The sequence below is a fragment of the Scyliorhinus canicula genome, chromosome 15, assembly GCF_902713615.1.
Source record: "Scyliorhinus canicula chromosome 15, sScyCan1.1, whole genome shotgun sequence".
NCBI lineage: Eukaryota > Metazoa > Chordata > Chondrichthyes > Carcharhiniformes > Scyliorhinidae > Scyliorhinus > Scyliorhinus canicula.
This window is the reverse complement of record NC_052160.1, coordinates 41,343,448-41,366,129: the sequence shown is the minus strand read 5'-3', so window position 1 is coordinate 41,366,129 and position 22,682 is coordinate 41,343,448. Positions and strand designations below refer to the sequence as shown.

The 22,682-nt window shown below is 47.0% G+C and overlaps 1 protein-coding gene across 1 annotated transcript in view; it reads right to left on the bottom strand.

Moving 5' to 3' along the window:
* Positions 1 to 10,486, bottom strand: part of LOC119978761 (amiloride-sensitive sodium channel subunit beta-like) — a 28,643-nt gene extending 18,157 nt beyond the window's left edge. The window contains exons 1-5 of the mRNA XM_038820618.1: positions 10,167 to 10,486; positions 8,074 to 8,347; positions 7,666 to 7,856; positions 5,083 to 5,186; positions 853 to 1,016 (exon numbers count right to left, since the gene is read on the bottom strand). Of these exons, the coding sequence (XP_038676546.1) occupies positions 853 to 1,016; positions 5,083 to 5,186; positions 7,666 to 7,856; positions 8,074 to 8,347; positions 10,167 to 10,486 (1,053 nt within the window). The remainder of the gene's footprint in view (positions 1 to 852; positions 1,017 to 5,082; positions 5,187 to 7,665; positions 7,857 to 8,073; positions 8,348 to 10,166) is intronic.
* Positions 10,487 to 22,682: the final 12,196 nt, after the last annotated feature.

The window sequence follows — 22,682 nt, the reverse complement described above, 5'->3', positions numbered from 1 at the left end:
CACCCGGAGGAAACCCACGCACACACGGGGAGGACGTGCAGACTCCGCACAGACAGTGACCCAGCCGGGAATCGAACCTGGGACCCTGGAGCTGTGAAGCATTTATGCTAACCCCCATGCTACCATGCTGCCCTAACCTTTCTCTTCTCGTGCAACATGAAAGATGTCTTTATCCTGCAGTTTGCCCTGCGGTTCTGTTATCTTGGTTGTTATTCACTGTTAATCATGTTGTTGAATATTGTTGCTGTCTTTTTTCCTACAGGAGACTGCAAAATGTGGGCACAATGGCCTGTGTCCTGATCATATTACAAATCATATTAGGTCAATTATGAGGAGTGTGATGGGTATGATGAATCCATTCTTGGCTCCTGGCTGGGTTTGATATCTAAGGAGAGGAGGCTATGATGGGTCATTAATGCCTATGGCGCTGCTGGGATCAAAGGAGTTGTATATTGGTGCATGTCCGATCACCGCGAGATGTTTATCCTGATTTTGTGTGGTGATTGAGGACCTGTGCAGATTGGGGAGGTGTGCACTCTTTCAGCACAGAGTGTAAAGGATGATGGGTAAATCCAATGGCTCAGAGGGTAGACAGAGCACCACCCACTGTGACACTGAGTCAAACAAGCTAAGGAAGATCTTGGCCTCTGCTGATTTGGCAGTCATCAGCTGGACCAATGCTCCTATCAATAAACCAAAATGGAACAGCTGAGAGCTGGAGCAAGGATCATCTCTCCTCCATCTTACAACAGGTGTCTGGTTTGTATTGCAACTCAGTTCCTAGAGTGAAAGAGAGGGACCCTTGCCCCTCGCTCCCACAATTTGTCAAGCAATGCCAACTGTTACACCTACCACAAATATGCCAATGGAGGTCTCGGTGCCAGGCCTGGCATATAGGCCCAGATCCTGGATGAACGGGTAGCTATTCTGCTGGTGTAGCATGAACCTGACTCCAGCTGCAATGGAGAGAAAGGGGTTGTAATCCTCCTGAGAGATATCCAGCACCAGCTTCAGCCCTGCACACAAAGACCAACAATTAGTTCAAGACAGATCCTTTCGGCTGTATCACTAGGAAGATGGAAGGACATTCATCGCTATGACACCGAGTAAAAAATGCTTTTTATTCAGTCTCAGGGTATGGGTGTCACTCACAAGGTCGGCAATTATTACCCATCCCTAGTTACCCTGTGCCAATTGTCATGAGAATGTCGCTTTAAGAAATGTTTGGCTGCTCATGTTACTGCAGTGATGTCAGAGTGTGGGTGGAGCTAAGCTCTGGTTCTGCTTTTTAGTTTCACTTTGAGAAAAGCTTGGGTGTGTGTCTTTTTGGTTTTGTTTTTCAGTGTGTTGCAGCTGAAGTCAGACAAAGCAGTTGTACTGTTGTTCTCTCTGCCATGAAGGACTATCTCTTGATCAATTGGTGAATTCAGAATTATAAATGTTTTCAGTAGTGAATATAAACTCTGATGTGCTTCTGTTTAAAGGGTTGTTAAGTCTTCTGGGTGTTAAAAGGACAGCATACAGATTACTTAGTGTTGTATTCTTTAGAGGGTATATTTGATTTACTGGTTGCTAAGATGTTCACTGTGTGTTTTAGAAAGGTTAACTTGAGTTCATAGAATAAACATTGTTTTGTTTTAAAAAATACTTTTCCATTTCTGCTGTACCACACCTGTAGAGTGGGCCGTGTGCTCCCCATACCACAATTATTAAAAGTTGTGGGTCAGGTGAACTCCATGATACACTTTGGGGTTCTCTAAACTCTGGCCCATAACACAATGTTTGATGGACTGAGTTAGTTGCTGGGCCACTTCAGAGACAGTTACAAGTTGATGTGGCCCAAACTGAATAAGAATGGTAGATTTTTCCTGTGTCTCTCAATTGAACAGTGTCACTTGATTTGGCATTTGAGAGAGATGGAGAGAAATAGAGAAGGTGATAGAAACATAGAGGAAAGGGACAACCAGAGAGCAGAGAGGTGGATAAATAGAGAAAGAAACAGAGTGAAAAAGAGATGGACAGAGAAAGGTAGAGTGAAAGGGAGGGAGACTGGCGCATACACAAATATACAAAATGTTTCCCCATGTCTGCATGGGTCTCACCCCCACAACCCCAAGATGTGGAGGTTAGGTGGATTGGCCTTGCTAAATTGCCCCTTAATTGGAAAAAAAATGGGTACTCTAAATTTAGAAAAATATATCTAAAATGTTGTGCAGGGAAATCTATGGAAGATTTTAAAGATATGGGGCGGGATTCTCCGTTTCATGATGCCAATATCGTAATTGCGATCAGGCGGAGAATCCCTGTTTATGACCAAATCGGGGGTGGCACCTGTTTCCAGATGCCCCGCCCTCTCCAAAACAATGCCATCGGGGAGTATGGCGTGGGCTGTTGAGACGGCTTCAGGAATTACCTGAAGGCACTTCCCCGATACTCCGCCCCTGATAGGCCGAGTCCCCGATGGCGCGGTTCACTTGTTTTCTTGAACCCGGCGTGGCGGCTACAGACTGTGTCCAGCGGTGCCACAGTCGGGGGGGCGGAGAGCCTTGCCGGTGGCCAGGGGGACTTCAGCGAGGGCTGGGGGACTGGTGGGGTGTGGCCCAGAGCGGTGCCATGTTGTACGGTGCGACCGCTGCAGGCTGTCGCCATGCGTGTGCGCCACAGACCCGGCAATTCTCCGGCCATTAATTTCTTGAAGGCAGTTTGTTTTACGTGGCATGGCTGCTATCCCCTCACCAGTCATAAAACTAGACATTTCCTCCGGATATAGCCTTGAAATCGGAGAAGCCAGCCCACAAAGTGAGATTAGACACACTGAAGACTTGGAGCTGCCACTGGTGAATTATGGCAGTGTTTTTGAAACTTCTTTTCCATTTTCACAGTAACTTCATTGCAGTGTTAATGTAAGCCTACTTGTGACAATAATAAAGATTATTATTATTAAGATCCATTTTTGCCAACTGGCGAACCTTTAGGACTCACACCAGCTGATCTTTGGGACCCACGTCACGTTCGCTTACCCAGTCTATCCTGAGTTTTCCTCTTCTTAATCACTATCCAGTAGCCTCTGGTGCATTGGATTTATGTCAGCATTGTGTGAGGACAGGATCAGACATGCCTGTGATGTCCTCCTATCTATAAAGGTTCATTGTGCAGGGTCACACATGAAGAATAGTTACTCATGAGGGATACCGGAGGGCTGCCAACAATTGTAGACCTGCATTAAAGCCTGCTTTAGGGCGCATTAGGCGGAGTGTTTCTCAGCGGCTGCAGTGCTGAGATTCAACCTCCCTATTCACCGGCACTTTGATGGTTCTTTTGGCCTCAGTGAGTTTCTCCCTGCCGAGGCCGCACTTAGTCAATTTCCTGCCGGTGAGCTGAGCTGAATTGGGCTTCTTGCAGATCGAGGTGCCACTCTCAACAGTGGCCTCAATCTTTCTCTCCACCCCCCATTTAGCCCCCCCCCCCCCCCCCCCCCCTCCACCCCAGCTTTTTGACCCCCCTTCACACCCCGCAACCTTCCCGAGGCCCCTAGAACCTCCTCTTAACCGCCCTCCAATGGGCAGCCCCCCCCCCCCCCCCCCCCCCCCCCCCGCAGCCCGACCGCTGGCAGTGCCACTGCCACTTCCAGGATGTCAGACTAGCACTGCCAGGTTGCCCAGTAGCACTGCCAGGCAGGCAGTACCAAGTTGCTCAGGTGCGCGAGGGTCTTTAATGATCTGTGAGACCACCTGCAGTGTCGTTATGCCTGGGAAACCATTGCTAAACAGCACCCTGGCAAGGTGTCACAGGCAGGGTCAGTGATCTCCGGGCGCCGGGCACATGCAGAGTCCGGATAATTAAATGAGCCGAATGGTTCATTTAAATATGCCGATCTGGACCTTTCCCAGTGAAGGTGAGATCCAGATCGCGCTGGGCGCAATGAGTCGGGTGACTCACAATCGGTCCAGTACGAAGCCTAATTTAAGGCTCTCGTGCGATTCACCCGTTGTGCCCGGATCCGCGCTGGGCACAATGCAGTCACTGAATTGGGCCCAGTGTCTTATTGACCGGCAGATGGATTAACTTGCCCACCTTTTTTCTAAATTTAGCGTAGCCAATTATTTTGTTCCAATTAAGGGGCAATTCAGTGTGGCCAATCCACCTACCCTGCACATCTTTGGGTTGTGGGGGTGAGACCCACGCAGACAACTTGCTCGCATTACAATTTACATTTACATTGCTCATGGTTTTTTAAAAGCACTATTCTCAGGGCAGCACGGTGGCCCAGTGGTTAGCACTGCTGCCTTACGGCACCGGGGTCCCAGGTTCGTTCCCCGCTATGGGTCACTGTCCGTGTGGAGTTTTCACATTCTCCTCGTGTCTGCGTGGGTTTCGCCCCCCCCCCCAAACCCAAAGATGTGCAGGGTAGGTGGATTGGCCACGCTAAATTGCCCCTTAATTGGAAGAAATGAATTGGGTACTCCAAATCTATTTTTTAAAATGCAATTCGAGTCAAATCTCTAGGATGAAGTTTCTGCCATAATCTCATCACTTTCTGCAGCAACCAGTGATCAAACAGGCGGCGAGACCCTGCTTCTGGCCCTCTCTTAACCCCCCTCTCCCACTGTGGGGTTGACCATGGCGCAAGTTCACCTCGGGGACGGCTGCTGCCAAAAACCTCGCAACCAGTGCGTCCTGTGAACTGCAAGAGGTTGCCGGGCGACCTGGTGGCATATATGCCTGTGCTATCGGTAGGTTCCCATATTTGCTTGCTTACCGACCAGTTATTTTTATTGACCTTCTGATATTGCCGTGCACTAAGAATTACTGCTTTCTCCCATGGTGACACATGGTGACATTTGAATAACTGCCATTGTCTTTTAAAACGTCTTCACATTTAAAATGGGCCCCACACAGGTTATGTATGAAAACCATCGCTCCGCGACCCTTCTGACACCCGCCCCAGACCCACCCATGGGTTGTGACCCACACTTTGAAAAACCATGAATTTTGGGATTGTTCCATTCATACAACTAAAGTGAAACTTTGGTTTCAAGAAACTATAGCTAACTCGCATAAAGAATATAAAGCAAGCTGTACCAAACTCTGCCCCAGGATTAGATGTCACCAGCGCCTCTGTCTCAGAGCCCCAGTTGAAGATGTAACAGTTTCCATAGGTTGGATGCATCAACTGTGTGAAGTTCCTGAAAGACAAGAGAGGCATTTTATCCTCATCCTCTTGTTTTTGGACAACGCTGTTTTTATTACCCCATTGGCTCAATGAGCAAGCAGATGCCAGATACACTCTGGTCTGCATTGTGTTGGCTGACAGCAGATGCCAGATACACTCTGGTCTGCATTGTGTTGGCTGACAGCAGGTGCCAGATACACTCTGGTCTGCATTGTGTTGGCTGACAGCAGGTGCCAGATACACTCTGGTCTGCATTGTGTTGGCTGACAGCAGGTGCCAGATACACTCTGGTCTGCATTGTGTTGGCTGACAGCAGGTGCCAGATACACTCTGGTCTGCATTGTGTTGGCTGACAGCAGGTGCCAGATACACTCTGGTCTGCATTGTGTTGGCTGACAGCAGGTGCCAGATACACTCTGGTCTGCATTGTGTTGGCTGACAGCAGGTGCCAGATACACTCTGGTCTGCATTGTGTTGGCTGACAGCAGGTGCCAGATACACTCTGGTCTGCATTGTGTTGTCTAAAAGAACAGTGGGACCATCACAATACCCTAAAATTAAAGAGGTTAAATTAGAGGGGAGTCTTCCCTCTCTGCACTCTGCTCAGGCCGCAACAGAATTCTACCCCATTGAATTATGGATTTCAAACCATGAGGGACGGGTTCCAGCTCTTTGACTAGTGTTACATGTCAACTATAGGCACTTGGATGAAGTATTAGGCTTAGCCATACAGCGGTACCTAAAGGAATGGAAACCCACAGGGCAGAATCTGGGTTCATTACCAAGCAGAACTAACCTTCCTCCAAGATTTGGGAACCTCCCATCTTTATTCCTGTTCTTTCATGCTTGGAATGTGAACATCACTGGCAAGGCCAGCATTTATCATCCAACCCTAATTGCCCTTGAGAAAGTGGTGGTGAGCAGTCCATGTGGTGTAGGTACACCAACAGTGTTGTTAGAAAAGGGGTTCCAGGATTTTGACCCAGTGACAGTGAAGGGCCAGCAATATAGCTCCAAGTCAGGATGATGTGTGGTTTGGAGGGAACTTTCAGGTGATGATGTTCCCTTGCAACTGCTGCCCTTGTCCTTCTCAGTGGTAGAGGTTGTGGTTTGGGAGCTGCTGCCCAAGGAGCTTTGGTGAGTTACTGCAGTCGATCTTGCAGAGGGTATACACTGCAGCCACAGTGTAACTGGTCCCATCAGTTAGGTGGTGCAAAACTGTTTGGAAGATGATCTCTCCCCAGTTGGGTAAAACAATTAGACCTGTGGCGGTTTTGCAACTTAAGACCCTTCGAAATGGTGCTTCCTTCCAGTGCAGGAGAAGAACTAACAACTTACTCAAGGTTATAGAGCAGCACGGTGGTGCAGTGGTTGGCACTGCTCTCTCATGCCGCCAAGGACCCGTGTTCAATCCCAGCCCCGGGTCACTGTCTGTGTAGAGTTTGCACATTCTCCCCGTATCTGCGTGGGTCTCACACCAACAACCCAAAAAGATGTGCAGGGTAGGTTGTAGCCATCTCAGATGGCCACCTGCCAAGGACCATGGGAATTATGGCCAACCCAGGACTCAGACACACTCAGAGCTTGTGTGTGTATTTGCAACCCAGATAGCTAGACGCAATCGAAACCCTCACTCATTTGCATTCTAATGGTCCATTTCCCCAGAACAAAAGGACTGTACTCAGGTAACCGATACAGATGCAGACTAACCGGCACCACTCCCTTTGCTAAGAAAGCCCAAACAGCCACGGTCAATGACCGCTCAGGACACGCCCAGCCATCAAGGCACCCGCCCCTTTACTGATCAAAATCGAAGGCAGTGATCGAAGCCTGTCGAATTATTGGGTCCAAAGCTAAGGACCGCCCCAAAGAGCACAAAATCCCAGAGGGATAAAAAGAGACACAGCCATGTGATCGGTCTCTCTTGGATCCGGCCTATGCCAACCCAAGTGCAGCATTAAGACCAGAAGACAAGTTGAAGACCAACGATCCCTACCAGACGGATGAGCCCAGCAGAAACAAAGCCACTTCTTCTACCCAGCCATTCAAGATCTGAACAAAGACCTTGTTCATCTGCAAAGAGCCGATTGCCCTGAAGTTAAGTATAGGTTATTGTCGTTGTTAGATGTAGTTTAACTTGTAGTGTTTATGTTGTATGCCGAAGTAATTCTTGTGTGTAAATAAACTATCTTTGAACTTGAACTGACTAACTGGTTGTTTGGTCTTTGATCGCTATCCGGTAAAGCCTTGTGGTGGTATCATTTGATACCTGGCGACTCTTAAAAGCAATATTATCATTAATAACTGCCATATCTAGTTAATGTGGCCACATTATTGGTGCCGATTGGTGGGATAGTATTCCACTCATTAAAAAGAGCAACATTATTGGTGACTCCGGTGCCGATTGGCAACAAGGTGAATTGGCCACGCTAAATTGCCCCTTAATTGGAATAAAAGAATTGGGTACTCTTAAATTTTTTTTTAAAACTTACTCAAGGTTACAGGGCTGCCCACCGAAAACACAGGCCAGAATGAAATCCTCCCCCTGTTCACCCATCATCCTGCGAAGTGACCGAGGCGTATTGGACAGGATGTTCATGTAGTGGAGGGAGTACCACTCACTCACCGCCTCCAGCACCGTGCTGAAGTTTCTGTACATACAGCCTGACCTGTCTTGGTTGCACTAGGAGGAAAACAGAAAGAAGGCATCACACTCAACGTTCACAATTTATTCATTGTGCCTACACTGTAAACATTACATGTGTGCTCAAACTACACACACTGTACATATTAACTTAAGGCTACACCAATGCTGCTTGAAACACTGCAAAACACACCCAAATGCAGTCCAACATGTGTGCACACAACCACATGCATACACGAGCACTGCCAATTCTTACCAGTTGCAGTGCCATCTTGTAGGTCCCTGTCTGTGGCCGGTTCCATGTTGATGAGTGGGTTTGACTTTGATCAGATCCCAGGACGTGGAGCACAGTCTCCTCCCCCTGGTCACTCTTCTCGATGATCACTAGGGATGCCACCTTGCTCCAGTTTGTCTGTGATTGCAGGAAGTCCTCTGGAATTGTTCCATTCTGGTTGTAAATGTAAATACGTTCCAATGCAAGTTTGGCAAACTCGTCTAAATGCTGCAGCAACTGCTTGGATCGTGTGTATCTGAAGCAGAGAACAGACTGTGTGAAAGAACCAAGAGACCAAGAAAGGAACAGTGAGTCACATATTCCCTCGAGCTAGTTCCACCATTCAATGACAATAAGGCTGATCTATGACAGCAACTATGCTCCAAATCCATTAATATCTTTGGTTAGCAAAAAATCTATCAATCTAATATTTAAAATTCACAATCGATCAAGTGTCAATTGCTGTTTGTGGAAGTGAGTTCCAAACATCTGCTACCCTTTGTGTAGAAATGTGTCCTGGGGCGGCACGTGGCACAGTGGTTAGCATTGCAGCCTACGGCGCTGAGGACCTGGGTTCGAATCCCGGCCCTGGGTCACTGTCCATGTGGAGTTTGCACATTCTTCCCGTGTCTGGGTGGGTTTCACCCCCACAACCCAAAGATGTGCAGGTTAGGTGGACTGGACATGCTAAATTACCCCTTAATTGGAAAAAAAATGAAATGTGTCCTAATTCCCTGAAATTAATTCCCAGTGTCCCCCAATTCTAGACTCCCCCCACCCCCACCAGTGGAAATAGTAAGTCCATGCTGCATCCCCTCCAAGGCCACTATATCCTTCCTGAAGTGCAGTTGCCAGAACTTCTCTCAGTAGTCCAGTTGTGGTTTAACCAGGGTTTTGTACAGTTGAAGCACGAATGCTTCATGATGGATCATGATCAGGAAACAGTAATCTTTCTCTCCTGAAGGCAGTAGTTCTGGCTGGGGAAAAGAGCAAGAAAGCTTCAGAATTATTGGAGATTGGTCAGCCCTCCTACTAGTTCCACCATACCATTATGTGATGGCTGAACTGTAACTTCACTTCCCTGTGTCAGCTTCTGAGGAGGGATGTTGATAGAGCAGATAAGGCGAAACTTGTCAGGATGTCAGTATCCAGAGGACTCAGACCTTAGATAGTTTGCAACAAAAAAAAGGACAAGGTGAGAATTTCTTGATGCGGTGGTTGTAATGATGGAATGCACTGCCGAAAGTGTGACGGAAATAAATTCACTGATACCTCTCAATGGGAAATTGGATAATCCTGCGAAAAAGTACAAGATTCTGGCTGTGGAGAAAGAGCAGGTGTGTGGGACGAATGAAATAACTCTTCCAATGAGTCCTCACAATGGTGATGGCCCAAAAGGCCTCCTCTCTGCTGTATCTTTGATATTTTTACTCAACAAAAATCTATCCATCTCAGTCTTGTTAGTTCCAATTGCCCTCCAGCCTCCGCAGCCTATTGGGGGCAAGAATTCTGAATTCCATTACCATTGCATTGTGAAGAAATGTCTCCTGATTTCACTCCCAAATGGTCTGACTTTCATTTTACTAATTGACCCCAAGTGCCAGTTTGGACTGTGATCGTGGGTACAGCTTTGAGATCACCAAAAGACCCAATGCTGTTGTTACCCGGTATCCATTTGGATTGAGAGTCGATGGATCATGATCAGGAAACAGTAATCTTGCCCAATTCCGCTCCCTGGCCACTGAGCCCATTGGCAAAGCCAATCACTGCCAGTGTGCTGAAATCAGCTCTCTGAACACCGGGTGGGAGATGGCACTGGAAACTGTTTGCCTTGCTCTGGTTAGCGCCTTCCCATCTTGTACTTCTGGTGGGAGCGCCAATCACAAAATCAGCCATGCACTGTGTAAGACTTTCAGGATTAGGAAACTGCCTAGTTTGAAATTCCTTGTGCCCCCTTCAGACAGGTGACTCTCCCTGCCAGAAAAGCTCCACATTTCTGAGCCTTTCATGAGGGAGGGAGGGGTGGGTGCAGGGGGAAATCCCTCAAGTGAAATATGTCAATGGCACAGCTTTACCTGAAAGGATTCGTGTTGCAGATGGTGACAGCAGGGAAGTTCATTGCCCTGAAGCCAGTCCGCAGGTTCATACTGACTTCCCAGGCCAGGTAGCTCTGGATCAGGATCCCCCACTGCCAACACACCAGCCCTGTGAACACCAGAGTCAGAATGAACCACACCATCCGCTTCTTGGGCCCCTCAGTTACAATGCGCTTGGGTCCGTGTGTGTTAGTGTTCTCACAATACCAAACCAGGAGCTCAGTGTAGGTGTAACCTGGTCCTTTCTGTAGCCGATGCAGAGCACGGATGAAATATTGCTGTACCTTCTTACAAACCATCCTGCTGGGCACAGAAAGAAAGATCAGCTCGGACAGCACTTTATCACAGTTCCAATGCTTCACTTTAAATACTTTCACTGAAATCATTCCAGCCAGTAACCTCCTCATGAGTCAGTCGTGGCTCAATGTAGCACAATTACCTCACCATCAGGATAGAGCTTGTGTTTAAAGATTTGAGCACATAGTCCTAATTGATATTCCCAAACTAATCCCACTGCCCTACACACCCTGCCCCTCGCCCTGTATCAATCCCAAACCAATTCCACTGCCCCACACTCTCTCCATCGCCCTGTATCAATCCCAAACTAATCCCACTGCCCCACACTCTCCATCGTCCTGTTTCAATCCCCAAACTTATCCACTGCCCCACACTCTCCCCCTCGCCCTGTATCAATCCCAAACTAATCCCACTGCCCCACTCTCCCCATCGCCCTGTATTAATCCCAACTTATCCCACTGCCCCACACTCCCCCCCTCCCCCTGTATCAATCCCAAACTAATCCCACTGCCCCACACTCTCCCCCTCCCCCTGTATTAATCCCAAATTTATCCCACTGCCCCACTCTCTCCCCATCGCCCTGTATCAATCCCAAACTAATCCCACTGCCCCACTCTCCCATCGCCCTGTATCAATCCCAAACTAATCCCATTGCCCCTCTCTCCCCATCGTCCTGTATCAATCTGAAACATTTGGAACAAGCCTCTGTAAAGAAATTGCTCCGATTCGCCACTCGTTGTGGTAATTTTACATTGGGTTTGGTTTATTTCTCACTGATTCCCAACCCAGAGAAAGAGCTCTCTCCTCGATTCAGTATGAACCTCATCCCCGCTCTCCCAGCCCTTCGGCCCCTCGCCCCCTTCCCTTGCCCGAGTGTGGAGTGCCAGCATGGCTGTGTTGTTAGTATTTACCCAAATTGGAATTACCTTCAGTTGTAATGGGTGTTTGCCTTTGACAGGTTGATTTGTGTGCAAATTTGAAATCGGCTGGGGCTCCTTTATTAATCTCTCGGCTCCTTGAATCCCGTAGTTCAGAAACCAAAAGCGGGACAGTGTGTTCACTTTGGGATAATCTCAGAGCTCCGGCCAATCGCCCTCCTCCCCGGGGACTCGCAGCAAACTGTGCCCGCTGTAGGGGCGCTAACCCTGGCTGAGGGGGAGCCCCTGGATTTTCCACACAGGAATCCGGCCGAGAGACACACACATCCGGTAACTGATCCACCTCAGAGAAAAACCTGAGTGTTTAATATTTTAAGAATATTATAAATATCGAGACATCAAATACATCTCACATGTAAAGACATTCACCCGATATAATTACATTTTTTAAACTTCAAATCTGAGCAGCTATATATTTGACATTTTTGTGAAAAGTTAATTAATCATGCAAATTAAGCAGTGGTTTAGAAACCCAGTAGCGGTGAAACTATTAGCAGCTATTGTGTGTTTTTGGATTTTGACAGAAGTTTCTGGACCAAATAATAATCACGGTCCATTTTCTAGAATTTGGATCTGACAGTTTTGCTTGACTCCAGTTTGAAGACATCTCTGTGTTTTACCGAGACTGGTCCAGCGCTAATTAAGTAGTCACCGCCAGAAACATAGAAACGCTCTCCGGTAAATTATTCACCTTAAAACTTTACCCAAATACGAGACAAAAACAAGCAGGTCCGAGATAAGGCAAAACTTTAGTCTGCGACAGAGACTGACAGCAATTCGCACTCAGCAGAGAGACAGAACATAGGAGAGGTGGCGAAAGGTCAGCCTTACCTTCTGATCTGCTCGAGTGTGTGGAGCTAACAGAGGGATCGAGGCCGGCACTCAAACCGAACAAATCCAACCAAATCTGGATCATTAAACTGACCTCGTCAGCAAGTCATCCAGATCAAATAGCCGGGCCAGCTACTGATCACACACACACACACACAATCACATATATATACACACACACACAATCACATATATACACACACACACAATCACATACACACACACACAATCACATACACACACACACACAATCACATACACACACACACACAATCACATACACACACACACTCACGTACACACACACACTCACTTACACCACATCACATATATACACACCACACAATCACATACACACACACAATCACATACCACACACACAATCACATATACACACACAATCACACATATACACCACACCCAATCACATATATACACACTCAGTCACATCATACACACCATCACATTATACACACACAATCACATATTACACACACAATCACACAATATACATATACACACACACACAATCACATATATATACACACACAATCACACACCACACACAACATATATACACAATCACATACACACACACACAACCTCACGCACATACACACACACAATCAATCACATACACACACAATCACATATATACATACACAATCACATACACACAATCACATATATACACACAATCACATACACACAATCACATATATACACACACAATCACATACACACACACAATCACATACACACAATCACATATATACACACAATCACATATATACACACACAATCACATATACACACACAATCACATACACACACACAATCACATATACACACGCTCAATCCATATATACACACACTCCATCACACATATACACACAATCCACATATATACTGTTGCTCGTTATGCTTTCCCTTAATTTGCTCTGTTTTAATTACCTGTGCTCAAGAGTCGCCAGATATCTTTCTGATACCACCAGAGGGTTCAAAGCCAAGTACTGATCAATGACTCGATACACCAGTTAGTAAGTTTGAAATCAATACACATTTATTTACACACACAGTCAATTATTACTCATGCATAAACTTTACTCGCTAAACAACAACTACTACTAAAGCCTATACTTAGCTTCGAGTGGCCCACTCAGTCAGAGGAACAATAGCCGTTGTCCGGTTCTGATACTGCTGGTTTCAAACTGGTATGGGATAGTAGCTAGGAGCATCTATCTCGTAGCGTGCGTTGACCTTAGACTTACTGGTTGGTGCTTGAGAACCAAATGCCAAGGTGAAGGTGAAGAGGAGTAAGAGATCTTCCAAGAGCTTCCAAGAGAGCGAGCTGACCTTGGGGACTCTGCTTTATACCCCAAGGGGTTTCGCGCCCTTCTGGGCGGACCCCGGACTTGGTCCCAATTAATTGGACCATGACCCAATCGTTCGTATTGATTTTCTCAATACCGGAGTTGTTCCCTGATCGTTGGGCGGGCCCTAGGTGGCCGTTGGCCTGCCTTTGTTTTAGCTTCCACTGGCGCCGGGAAGTCTGTCCTGGCACCGATTGTTTCAATGTTTCTTTTTGTCCCCGGAGATAGCTCATTACTATGCTAATGGCTAGTAGTTTCAGTTCTGTCTAGGTTCTGCAAGTCCTAATACACAGGAACCTTGCACCTGCTTGTTTCTCTAGTGCTGTCCATTTTTCCCTGCACTCTTTGCGAGTATCCATTTTGGAATCGGGATGTGGCCACCCCAGGTGGCTACCATACACAAAATCACACATATATACACACACACACACACACAATCACATATATACACACACACACAACAGCACATATATATACACACACAATCACATATATACACACACAATCACATATACACACACACTCACATATACACACACACAATCACAGACACACGCACGCACAATCACATACACACACAATCACATATGTACACACACACAATCACATATATATACACACAATCATATATGCACACACAATCACATACACACACAATCACATATGTACACACACAATCACATATATATACACACACTCAATCACATATATACACACAAAATCACGAATATACACACACAATCACATATATATACACACAAACACAATCACATATACACACACATATACAATCACATACACACAATCACATATATACACACACAATCACATATATATACACACACACACAATCACATACACACACACACAATCACATATATATACACACACACAATCACATATATATACACACACAATCACATACACACACACACAATCACATATATACACACACAATCACATACACACACAATCACATATATATACACAATCAAACACATAATCAGATACATATATACACAATCGCAATACACAATCAGATACATATATACAATCACAATATCACATGTAATCACATACACACAACACAATCATATACACACGCAATCACATATACACACATACTCACAAAATCACACACATAGTCACACACATCACGTACACACACAATCACATATACACACACACAATCACCTACACACACACACCACATCATCTATATACACACAATCACATTTATATACACACACACAACCACATATATACACACAATCACATATATATACACACAATCACATAGATATACACACACAATCACATAGATATACACACACAATCACATATATGCACACACAATCAATCACATACACACACAATCACATATACATACACACACACACTCAATCACATATATACACACAAAATCACGAATATACACACACACAATCACATATATATACACACACAAACACAATCACATACACACACACACAATCACACACACACACACACATCACATAGATATACACACACACATCAACATAGATACACACACAATCACATATATACACACACACAATCCATAAGTATACACACACACAATCACATACGCACACAATCACATATATACACACACACACACACATACAATCACATACACACACACATCACACACACACACACACAATCACCTATATACCCACACCATCACTTACACAAACACAATCAATATACATGCACAAAATCACATACACACACAAAGAAATCACATAACAATCACATAATATACACACAATCACATACACAAAATCACTTACACACAATATCAGAAACCACACACTCACATATATATACAGAGCACGGCCACAGCCAACACATATACACATCCCATCATATACACCCCAGTCATAGATATACACATATATACACGCACATCACATATATACACGACGAATCAAACACACAATCAGATACATATATAGCACAATCCACATATGATACAGGACATCACATACACACACGCAATCACATACACACACACACAATCAATCATATACACATACATCACAAATCAACACACACAATTCACATATAGCAATAAATAAAGGGGATTAAGGGTTATGGTGTTCGGGCCGGAAAGTGGAGCTGAGTCCACAAAAGATCAGCCATGATCTAATTGAATGGCGGAGCAGGCTCGAGGGGCCAAATGGCCTACTCCTGCTCTTAGTTCTTATGTTCTTATATACACACACACACACAATCACCTACACACAATCACATATACACACACACAATCATCTATATACACACAATCACATATATACACACACAATCACATACACAAAATCACTTACACACACAATCATATATACACAGAATCACATATATACACACACAATCACATATATACACAATCAAACGCATAATCAGATACATATATACACAATCGCAATACATCAGATACATATATACACAATCACATACACACAATCATACACCAATCACATATACACACATACTCACAAAATCACATACGTAGTCACACACAATCACACACAGACAATCATATACACATACAATCAATACACACAATCACCTACACACAATCACATATACACACACACAATCATATATACACACAATCACATTTATATACACACAATCACATATATACACACAATCACACACACACATAATCACGTACACACACAATCATATATATACATAATCAAACACACAATCAAATCCATATATACACACAGAATCACATATATATACACACAACCATACACACACAATCACATACATTTACACGCAAAATCACATAAATACACACACACAATCACATATATACAGACACACAATCAATATACACTATCACTATATACATACAATCACATACACATACACAGTCACATATATACACACAGAATCATATACACACAATCACATACACACACAATCACACATATACACACGCACAATTAAACACACAATCACATACACACACTATATCACATACACACACAATCACATACACACACAATCACATATATATATATATGCACACACATAATCAAACACACAATCACATACATACATACACACACATATACACACGCAATCACATACACACACAATCACATTCATACACACAATCACATACTAAGGGCCAAAAAGGCTTGGAGGTGTTATTGGGTTACGGGCATAGGGTGGAAGTGAGGGCTTAAATGGGTCGGTGCAGACTCGATGGGCCGAATGGCCTCCTTCAGCACTGTATGTTCTATACACACAATCACATACATGCACACAATCACATATACACACAATCATATATACGCACATAATCACATATATACACACATCACACACATATATATACACACACATATACACACAATCACATGAAATGAAATGAAAATTGCTTATTGTCACGAGTAGGCTTCAATGAAGTTACTGTGAAAAGCCCCTAGTCGCCACATTCCGGCGCCTGTCCGGGGAGGCTGGTACAGGAATCGAACCGTGCTGCTGGCCTGCTTGGTCTGCTTTAAAAGCCAGCGATTTAGCCTGGTGAGCTAAACCAGCCCCATATACATACACGCAATCACATACATACATACAGACACACAATCACATACACACACACACAATCAATACATATACACACAATCACATACATATACACACAATCACATACGTACATGCAATCACATACATAGACACACAATCACATACACGCACACACACATAAAATCACATAAATACGCACTTATTTAGTGCTGAGCAGAGAGATAGTCGACATATCTGTCAGATTACAGAGCACCTGACACCGCAGGAGTATGAGGGAGAACATCCGCTCCCAATGGTGTCAAGGTGATGGTTGCCCTGAACCTTTATGCGAGGATCCTTTCAGGCGTCGAGTGGGGACCTGTTCGGGATCTCACAGACCTCGGTGCACAGGTATATCCGTACAGTCATGGAGGCCCTATATGCCCAGGTGGCTCAATACATCCATTTCCATGTGGAACAAACCCACTAGGGTGCCCGGGCAGCGGGGTTCGCCTCCATCAACGGGATGCCCCGGGTCCAGGGGTGATCGGCAGGATGCATGTCACCCTAGGAGCACCTGTGGATTATAGGCCGCTGTACACAAACCAAATGGGGCTCCACTCGATGAATGTGCAGCTGATATGTGATCATCGGATGCGCATCATACACGTCTGTGGCGGTACCCGAGCAGTGTGCATGATGCCTTCATCCTGACACTCTCTACGATTCCTGACATGTTCATGATGCCCACCCCGGCTGGGGGGGGGGGGGGGGGGTTGGTTCCAGAGTGACGGGGTTATCCACTACGGTCGTGACTGATGACTCCTATCCAGAGGCCACGCACTGATGTGGGACCCACTACAACAATGCCCATGCAGGGACTAGTGGTGTGATCGAGCGGTGCTTCGGCATCCTGAAGATGCGGTTTAGGTGCCTGGACTGCTCTGGAAGGGCAGTCCAGTATGACGCTGAGAGGATCGCCTGCATTGTGGCGGCCTGCTGTTTCTTCCACCACATCTCACAGCAGAGGGGTGATGTGTTGAAGGAGGAGGAGGAACGCCAGGCCTTCTCCGTTGAGAAGGATGTGAGGGAGGGGAAGGATGGGCAGGACTATGAGCTCAGGCTAATACAGGAGGCCGCACAACATGTGCGCCAGGGCCAACGTGCACGGGATACTCTGATCACCTCCAGGTTCACCGACTGACGGGGTGGAGGAGAGGGACTGGCCAGGGCCATGGCCTGCAACTCCCTTCATGATACATACCTGCGATGAGCTCTGGTGCTCCGTATCGTACGACGATGTCTGACTCCTGCCTACAGCAGCACTTCCCACCTGGGTGATCCCTGCATGCGAGCTGTCCAGTCCATCACATGGTCCCGTTTAATTCCTGGGGTGGCAGTGGTGGGGATGGTTGTGGGGGGGGGGGGGGGGGGGTGAGGACCCGAGCCACTCACAGGGTCTTCCCATTCCCCCCCCCTCCCACCAACATCCGCCCATTCTACTCCACCCTCCCCCTCCCCCCGCCTGCCTGGATACCCACCCATCAGACAGAGCACCGAAGCAGGTTGTAACAGTGGTAACAGGTGTTTAATGTGAATGAATATATACAGATTTGTACCCTCGTCCCGATAACTAAACTGTGCCCTGCACCTGTGCCAACTTAACTAGTGTCTAACTTCCTGGCCTTACGGACCCTAACGCTACGTCCAGGTAGACAGCCTGCTGTGATTCCTGCCCTGCGCCCGAGTCCCCTTTGGCGGATATCTTCTGGGGCGATCAGGCCTGGGTGGGCCTGGCTGCTGCTTGGGTGTCCCAGGTGGCGTGGTGCTGCCCTGTAATGCCTACTGCCCACCAGATGCACCAGGAATAGGATCGCGATGGGGCGTGCCACGACTAATCGCTCCGCAACCCTCTCGACACCCGCCCGCACCACCTGCAGATCGCGACCCCAGGTTTGATAAACTCTGCTCCAGAGGATGTCTGCCAAGACCATCAAAGGCCACAGGGTGCAGAAAGCAGCAGGCTGTCCCCCACCTCTGATGCGCATCCTAGGGACACTCTGAGAGATAGCACTCGACCACGGACGATTGAGAAGAGTCAGGAGCACAGAATGGGCACTGGTGTGGTCATTATCTGTAGCTAGGGGAATGGAAATCTGTCACAGTAAAATGTTGACTATTAAAACATGTCACACTTCATACTCTGTCACGTTAATCTTCACAGTGGGCCTGCCCGCATCCGCACCCACTGTTGCCCTCCGCTTCCCAACTCCCCTGTCCTCGGGCACAGTGGTCCAAGATCAAAGGTCTCCGATGCAGAGTCCGCTCAGAGGGTGTGTGTGAGCTCGCTGTCAGCAGAAAGTCAGAATTTAGCAGAAACAGAGGAGCACCAGAGCTAACCTCACAGTGAGTTATCATCACTCTCCTTCCCTGTATAGTGACCAGCTGGCACTGCCAACGCAGGCCCATCGCCCTGGAATAATGTTACACAAACTCTTGGAGGGGGTAACAGGGTGGTCGGGGAGAGAGCGGTGTGAAGGGGGTGGGTTAATGGGGGGGGGGTAAATGGGGGGAGGGGAAATGGGGGAAGAATGCAGGGGAAGGGGAAATGGGGAAGGAGAATGGGGGAAGGAAATGAGGGGGTGGTTTGAGCTGACATATGCAGCTTCATCCTAGGGGAATCTGGAGATGATGAGGACCTCCCTGGTCCTCCTGGCATGTCAGACCCTTGCCGCTGCCTGGCCTGCATTCACTGGCTCTTCTTCCAGGTCCCCCGCATCCTCCTCAGATGAGACACATGTCCCTCTGCCTCCTCCTCCTCCACCATGTCACCCCTCTGCTGTGTCAGACTGTGGAGTGCTTAGCAGACAACCACAAAGTGGGAGATCCTCTGGGGGTGTACGGCATGGCACCATACCTTGAGCAACCTCATGCACCACTCAATGACAGCATGGGTGGCAAGATGGGCCTCATTGTATTGGGTCTCCAGCTTAGTCTCAGACCTCCATGATTGACTGTTATGTTTTGTTTTGACCCGGAATATACAGGTAGATGTTGGTCTGTACATTGAGCAGGGTGTGGTTTGTGTTTGGGGGATTGCTCTTGCATTTGTTTTTGTTTGTTTTTTCTTGGTTGCTTATTTGATGAAAATGTTGAAAATGAGGAGAATAAAAAGATTTGAAGAAAGAAAGTAAATGAAATTAAAAACAAACAAATGCCAGAAATGCCCAGCAGGTCAGGTTGTGCGGGAAACAGATCTCACATTTCATTCCAGTACTCTGACTCTCTCCACAGATGCTGCCGGACCTGCTGAGTATTTTCAGCATTTTCTATACTTATCTCAGATTTCCATTGCCTGAGTGTTTGCTTTTGTCTCAGGTACTAATTGATGAGCCATCAATTGCACGAGAGACGAGTTGCTTTACAAAAGTTAGGCTTTAATAAACTAGAACTTAGCCCTGCAGTTGTCTACAATAAAATGGACGACCGCCGGGCGTTTGACTATTTATACCTCGGCAAGGAGGCGTGGTTAACTCAGCCTCTCGACAATCGGTCGAGAGGCACATGACGACCAGGGCCAATGGTAAGCCGGTGTTCTGCCCCAATGGCAGACAGCTATGCAAATCAAAACACCACACTAATAATAATTTTATTAAGATTTTCACAAAATATAAACAACAAAACAATATTAACAAAACAACGTGGTAAAAACCCAATAACACCCACCCAACTATAAAAGCAACTATGCAAAGAAAACAAAAAAAAACACCCAAACAACAAAAGGAAAAGAGATAACACCCGCCACATCCCACAAACCCATGTACAATTCTCCCTCCCACCGAACCAAACCCACTCCCCTCCCCCTCCCTCCCCCCACCCTCGCACAGGAAGAGGAGGAATTCACTCTCTCCAGGGGCTTTTCACAGTAACTTCATTTGAAGCCGACTCATGACAATAAGCGATTTTATTTCATTTTTACATTTCATCCGCCCACGTCCCCTCCTCAATCCTCACCCAGCACATCTTCCCATTTCCCCTTCAGTTCCTCCACCGAGGCCTTGTCTACCTCCTGCATTACCCGGTATGTGTCCAAAATCCTCCCTCCTCCAAACCCATACCCTCGAGAGCACCCCTGTCCGTAACCCCACATGGGGCAGCAAGGGGAACCCCTCCGCCTGCTGCCTGGCAAACGCCCTAACCTGCAACATACCGAAACATGTTCCCCGGGGGAGCCCAACTTCCCCTCTAACTCCCCCAAGCTCGCGAACCTCCCCTCCACAAACAGGTCCCTCAACCTCCCTAACCCCTACCCTGTGCCAGGCCAGCATATCCGCCTCAATGCTCCCTGGGACAAACCGATGGTTCCCCCCCGTATCGGGGCCTCCATCGAGCCCCCCACTTCTCCCCTATGCCGTCTCCATTGCCCCCAAATTGAGGGTAGCCGCCCACCACGGGCTCGTGGTATACCTCGTTGGAGGGAGCAGCAACGGCGCGCCGTTACCAGCGCCTCCAGGCTCGTGCCCACACGGGACGCCACCTCCATCCTCTTCCATGCTGCCCTTACCCGTTCCATTACCCACCTTACGCACCATCGCTGCGTTGGCAGCCCAATAGTACCCACAGAGGTTGGGCAACGCCAGCCCCACTATCCCTGCCCCGTTCCAGGAACACCTCTTCTCACACTCGGACTCCCATGCGCCCACACAAATCCCGTAATAATCCTGTTGACCCTCCTAAAAAGGGCCTTCTGGATAAGGATCGTCGATAACCTCGGGAGCACCGTCATCTTAACGGGCTGCACCCTCCCGCCAGTGACAGCGGTAACATATCCCACCTTTTGAACTCCTACTCCATCTGCTCCACCAACCTTGTGAGGTTTGAGCTTGTGCAGGGCCCCCCAGCTCCCAGCCACCTGGACTCCTAGGTACCTGAAGCTCTTCCCTGCCTGCTTCAGTGGGAGCCTAACAATCCCCTCCTCCTGATCCCCCGGGTTGATCGGAGGCTTTTAACCCCACCATCCCTCTGCTGCCTTTGAACATAGAACATACAATGCAGAAGTCGGCCATTCGGCCCATTGAGTCTGCATCAACCCACTTAAGCCCTCACTTCCACCCTATCCCCGTAACCCAATAACCCCTCCTAACCTTTTTAGTCACTAAGGGCAATTTATCATGGCCAATCCACTTAATCTGCACGTTTTTGGACTGCGGGAGGAAACCGACGCACTTGGATGAAACCCACAGACACGAGAACGTGCAGACTCCACACAGACAGTGACCCAGCGGGGAATTGAACCTGGGACCCTGGCGCTGTGAAGCCACAGTGCTATCCACTTGTGCCTCCGTGCTGCCCAAAGAGTTAGCCAATTAATAACACTCCCTGCTCTTTCCCCATTGCACTGTACATGTTTCTCTTTCAAGACCTTGTCTGAAGAAGGACATCTTTGGGGTGGCACTGTGGTTAGCACTCTTGCCTCACAGCGCAGGGGACCTGGGTATAATTCGGAC